The 6,000-nt window shown below is 39.4% G+C and overlaps 1 protein-coding gene across 1 annotated transcript in view; it reads left to right on the top strand.

Annotated features, from left to right (window-relative positions):
* Positions 1 to 4,118: 4,118 nt before the first annotated feature.
* LOC138851474 (carcinine transporter-like) overlaps positions 4,119 to 6,000 on the top strand; it is a 98,017-nt gene continuing 96,135 nt past the window's right edge. Inside the window, exons 1-2 of the mRNA XM_070080638.1 lie at positions 4,119 to 4,407; positions 5,209 to 5,377. Coding sequence (XP_069936739.1) covers positions 4,119 to 4,407; positions 5,209 to 5,377 — 458 coding nt within the window. The remainder of the gene's footprint in view (positions 4,408 to 5,208; positions 5,378 to 6,000) is intronic.

The following is a 6,000-nucleotide window of genomic DNA, read 5'->3' as shown; positions in this document are numbered from 1 at the left end:
ATATGCCTTCTCTTCTTAAGACTTTTAATATTAAAGTTGTATTCAAAAATCTTGATACAGTAAAAAAAATTTTTGATAAAGAATTCCCCCCAAAATGCTGATGGATGTGTCCATAAGATTCCTTGCAAAATTTGCGATAAAGTTTATTACTGTCAAACTGGTAAAAATCTCGAACTAAGATCAAAACAACATAAATATAGCATTAGAACTGGACAAGATTCCAATGCTCTATTTATTCATGTAAGAGATTTTAACCATCCAATTGATTTTCAAAAAGTTGAGAAAGTAGTTTCAAGCAAGTCCATGGCCGACAGGAATATAATTGAATCTTGTTTCATAAAAAGCAGTTTTGACAATAATATGAATATTTCCTTTGGTTTATATAAATTAGATCCATTTATAATTAATAGAATTTGGGAAGAATTTAATAATACACTGGACAAATAATAATTTTAAAAATTTTCTTGGGTAGAATAGTTTGTTGGTGGGTTGTGCAAAGGACCTGTCCAGTTGGGCCGGCGCGTATCAGGTGTTTAACCGTTGTGGGATCTGTTAGTGAGGTGTTGGCCAGATCCCTTATATACCATCCTTGGATGCTTTACTTTCATAGTTCCTTGACAATGTGAGTAGTCACGAAAGCGCTTGGAATTTCTCTATTCTTTCAGGGTGGTTGTTTTGCATATATATATATATAAATATATATATATATATATATATATATATATATATATATATATATATATATATATATATATATATATATATATATATATATATATAATATAATATATATATATATATATATATATATATATATATATATATATATATATATATACATATATATATACATATATATATATATATATATATATATATATATGTCGTGCCGAATAGGCAGAACTTGCGATCTTGGCTTAAATAGCAACGCTCATATTGCCATATAGGACAAGTGAAAATTTGTGTATGCAATAATTTCGCCAAAATCATTCTGAACCTAACTAAAAAAATATATTTCACTGTGTTTATTGTAAACAAATCTAAAATATGTTTAGTTGGGTTAGGCTAAAATAAATTGTTCTTGTTATAATAAGGTTAGGTAAGTTTTCTAAGTTCCTTTTGGTGCAAAATTATAAATTTTTACACCAAAATTAATGAAAAAAATATATCTTTAAACATATAAGAGAAAATTTTAGAAAGGACTTAATTTTAAATGAGTTCTTGCAAATTGACCAGTTTTACATATTCGGCACGACATATATATATATATATATATATATATATATATATATATATATATATATATATATATATATATATATATATATATATATATATATATACATGTATATATATATATATATATATATATATATATATATATATATATATATATATATATATATATATATATATATATATATATATATATATATATATATATATATATATATATATATATATATATATATATATATATATATATATATATATATATATATATATATATATATATATATATATATATATATGTATGTATGTATGTATAAATATATATATATATATATATATATATATATATATATATATATATATATATATATATATATATATATATATATATATATATATATATATATTGTAGAATAGGTAAATATGGTCAATCAGCAAGGCCTCATTTAAAATTGAGTCCTTTCAAAAATTTTCTGATATGCATTTAAAGATACATATTTTATCATTAATGTTAAAGTAAATTATTTTGAAGGGGCAGCGACTGAGGCATGGGAAGCAAGCAAGTTTGATACCAAGACGAGAGATTTATTTCTATCTATTAAGATCATTTAACCAGCGTCAGGACACCTGTCTTGAATATTTATTTATGACTCCCTCTACCTCATTCTTGTGTATATTAATACACTGATCTAAAATATAAACTTAATTGATAATAATCTCAAGAGTCTCACAACAATTGTAATAATCTCAAGGATCTCACAGCATTTATAATAATCTCAAGGGCCTCATAGCACTTGCAATAATCTCAAGGATCTCACAGCACATGTAATAGTCTCAAGGATCTCACAGCACCTGTAATAATCTCAAGGATCTCAGAGCACTTATAATAATCTCTAGGGTCTCATAGCACTTGTAATAATCTCAAGGATCTCACAGCACTTGTAATAATCTCAAAGGCCTCACAGCACTTGTAATAATCTCAAGGGTCACACAGTACTTGTAATAATTGCAAGGATCTCACAACACTTGTAATAATCTCGGGGATCCCATAACACATGTAGTAATCTCAAGGGTCTCACAGCACTTGTAATAATCTCAAGGTATAGCCAGTGTGCCTACATACCTAATTTCCCATAGTTTCCACCAGAGGCCAGGCCTCTCGGTGGCCACGCCAGCCTGCCTACCCTTGCCCCACTCTCACCTCAGTCTGGCCGCTCACGTCACTCAGTCAAGAGACTGACTCCTCTATCCCTCGTGAGCATGGCCCTACCCGGGCCATGGGCACAAACACACAAGCCTGTGTACCGACCACGACTTTGCAAATAAAGTAAGAAGCCTCCAAAGATGTTTATCACTGAACCCCGCGTTCAGCTATCAATAAACTCATTATAAATGGTGGGAAGCGGTGGTCGCAGCAGTTGTGTTTGCCCGGAGAGAGGAAGGCAGAGGGATGAAGTCTTCACTTCATCACCCCATGCAAGACGCATCCATCTCTCAGCGAATTATCCTGATGTCGTGTCTGCACGTTTCAGCATCCAGACACAGGTACAAGCAGGATCTAGCTGCTAGAGCATCCCATGCTGTGTGAAGTCACGTGTTCACCGTCACTTGTATGTTCTGCTCTTGTTGTTCAGCTCAGCACAGCTATTTCAGCAAGCCAGAGGTGAGTTTTGTGGTGATTTCTGCGTCCAGTGTGTCTCCCTATGTTTGTGGGTGGGGGAGGAGGAGGAGGAGGTAGCCAGATGCTCCCTGGCCATACACTCACCCACGCTCCTCACCACCACACTACCATAAACCACCATGCCATCACTCCCTCTGCTGGGGTTTCTGCTGTTTTTCGTGTGAATTCATTGCCAGAGCTGTGTATCCGAGTGCCCGAGGTCACTCGAAGCCATGTGGATCAGCAAGCCACGTGGTTCAGCAAGCCATGTGGATCAGCAGCAAGCCACGTGAATCAGCAAGCCATGTGGATCAGCAAGCAACATAGATCAGCATGCCACATAGATCAGCAAGCCATGTGGATCAGCATGCCACATAGATCACGACACCACGTGGATCACGACGCCACATGGGGTGTAGATGAAGCCACGTGGGTTACCAAGCCAGATGTCCCAGGCCACATGCTGTGGTCTGCTGCCCGCTTCACGACATCACCGATGCTGCCCGACTTCATGACGTCACCTCGAGATGTCTGCTGACGTCACCATGCTGCTGACGTCACCTCGTGACGTCACACCTGACATCACATGATGTCACATTGAGTGTTTCAGTAATTATCAGTATTGTCGAAAAGATTGAGAGAAGATATATGTCGTGTGTTAATTAATTCCTCTCAGTCAGTGTTCTCACATGTTAGTGCATAGCTTAGTGTCAGTTTTGTGCACAGAAAAGCATCTTTTGCTAGTTTAAGCCTTGTTGTACCGCATGTACCGCGGGTGTGTATAGTTTTCTGTGTGTCCTGTGAGATCTGCGGTCAGACCCTTGTGTAGCACCTTGTGTAGTCACCCAGTGTGACCAGCGTGTTTGACAGCTGTTATCAGTCATCCTGAGCGAGCCCCCTTGTACAGAAAGCTCTCATGCTTGTCATTCATAGATGTTCTGCAGAATCGTACCTGCTACGATTCCCATTGAGATTTGTTTCACTTCACCTCCAGACCTTCAGAGTGCAGTTATATGTAGAGAAACAAGTCTAGGGATGCTTAGACTAACCTCTGCTATAACTCCAACTGCTGAGAGAATGATACTCGTCAAGCTGCAGTTAGCCCTGTCGGCAGGCACTGTGTCAGCCTCGTGCCATAGCTTCAGTGAGCTCCTGCACAAAGAAGATGTCACTTTGACTGCTAGCTCACTCACTGCAGTCTGGTGTATGATGTTACGACTTCAAGATGTTTCGCCCAGTCGTCTCTGCCACAACTCGCTCCACGACTCACTCCACGCTTGCCGGCAGTGACAGTCCAGCGACAGTACCACTCGAGAAGTGTCCTCCTGAGCTGCTTACCAGAAGTCCTGCCCAGTTACGGAGTTTTGTCGACACCTCACTCGAGGGCACCAGCATGTCGTGCCCCAGGTTGAGTGAAACCTGCAGTGACTCCTACGATGACTGCTTCACCGTTCTAGAAGAGACCGTACCCTGTTACATCACCGCTCAGCTGCAGCAATGTCTCCTGTGTTGCAGTATCTGTCCAGACGCAGGAAGGCATGCAGTGATGCCCTTTGATGCTCACTGCCTTTGACCAAGATGTTTAGCACGCCCCACATGTTTTTTTCTTCCCTCCCTGTAGGAAGTTTTTTTTCCATGTCCATATATATATATATATGTTTTTCATTTTGTGTTCTGTGCCCTGTTCCTACGAGAGAGAGACCGAGATTCTTTTACCACCAGTATTGTCGCGTCAGGACGATGCGTGGTAGGTGACCGAGTGAAATGTAGCCAGTGAGCCTACATACCTAATTTCCCATAGTTTCCACCAGAGGCCAGGCCTCTCGGTGGGCACGCCAGCCTGCGTACCCTTGCCCCACTCTCAGTCTGGCCGCTCATGTCACTCAGTCAAGAGACTGACTCCTCTCTCTCTCGTGAGCATGGCCCTACCTGGGCCATGGGCACAAACACACAAGCCTGTAGACCCACCACCACATTTGCAAATAAAAGAAGAACCCTTCGCAGCCCTATAATTTACTCCATGCCATTACATCACCAAATGTTCTCGTTCACAAAGGGTCTCACAGCAATTATAATAATCTCAAGGTTCTCATAACACTTGTAATAATCTCAGGGATCTCATAACACTTGTAGTAATCTCAAGGGTCTCACAGCACTTGTAATAATCTCAAGGATCTCATGACACTTGTAATAATCTCAGGGATCTCACAACACTTGTAGTAATCTCAAGGGTCTCACAGCACTTATAATAATCTCAAGGGTCTCACAGCACTTATAATAATTTCAAGGGTCTCACAGTATGTGCTATTTGTCAGTAGTGGAGCAGGTGTCTCCTGGGTGGAGATCACTCATCACTTCTACTAGCTTCATCTTCTGGACGGCGGGCATGTGCCTCCTGCCATTAATCGCATGGCTCACCAGAGACTGGTTCCTCCTCGGTGTCATCACCACAGTTCCTTTCTTCCTCCTCATCCTCTGCTGGTGGTAAGTGCAGCTACTCTGTGCGCTTGTAACACTGACCGTTTTTAATAGAACCTCTACATACTGTAATTTAAATAAAGGCCTCCTTTGGCTTGTTAGTATTTTTTTTTTAAATTGTCAGGCTTCCTGTACTAAATTGTTATAACTTTGACCATAAGTTTTAAAGGGGGTGGACCGATAAACCAGCGGAAGGCCTCGGTCACATGACCAAAAGCTCCAACGGCGGGTCATCATCTGACCAAGAACCCCGTCAGGAAACGTTTGTCCTGCTTCCTAACATATCAAGCTTCCTGAGACTAGTTGATGCGTCGTAACTAAGGTATGCTTGGTAAACGGATTACTTGAATAGTGCTTAGATCGTACACCGTAACACCCATAATTATCTTATGGACTTCCAAAATAACAGGATTGTCATCCAGGAAACTGATTTACGTCACAGACGTTATTTAGAATCTGCTATCATCGCTACTACCAACACCTTAGACACAGCCTATGTCATGCTTATCGTGGAGTATGTTGGGAAAAGAGCAAAGGTTTGCAATGAAGCTAGTCCTTAAGCTGAGAGGTTTGACCCATAAGTAAGGAGAAGCTTGACGAGCTATACCTGACGACAAAAGGACCAGGAG

The sequence above is a fragment of the Cherax quadricarinatus genome, unplaced genomic scaffold, assembly GCF_038502225.1.
Source record: "Cherax quadricarinatus isolate ZL_2023a unplaced genomic scaffold, ASM3850222v1 Contig741, whole genome shotgun sequence".
NCBI classification, from domain to species: Eukaryota; Metazoa; Arthropoda; class Malacostraca; order Decapoda; family Parastacidae; genus Cherax; species Cherax quadricarinatus.
The sequence above is the reverse complement of the archived record's forward strand: the minus strand, read 5'-3'. Positions and strand labels throughout refer to the sequence as shown.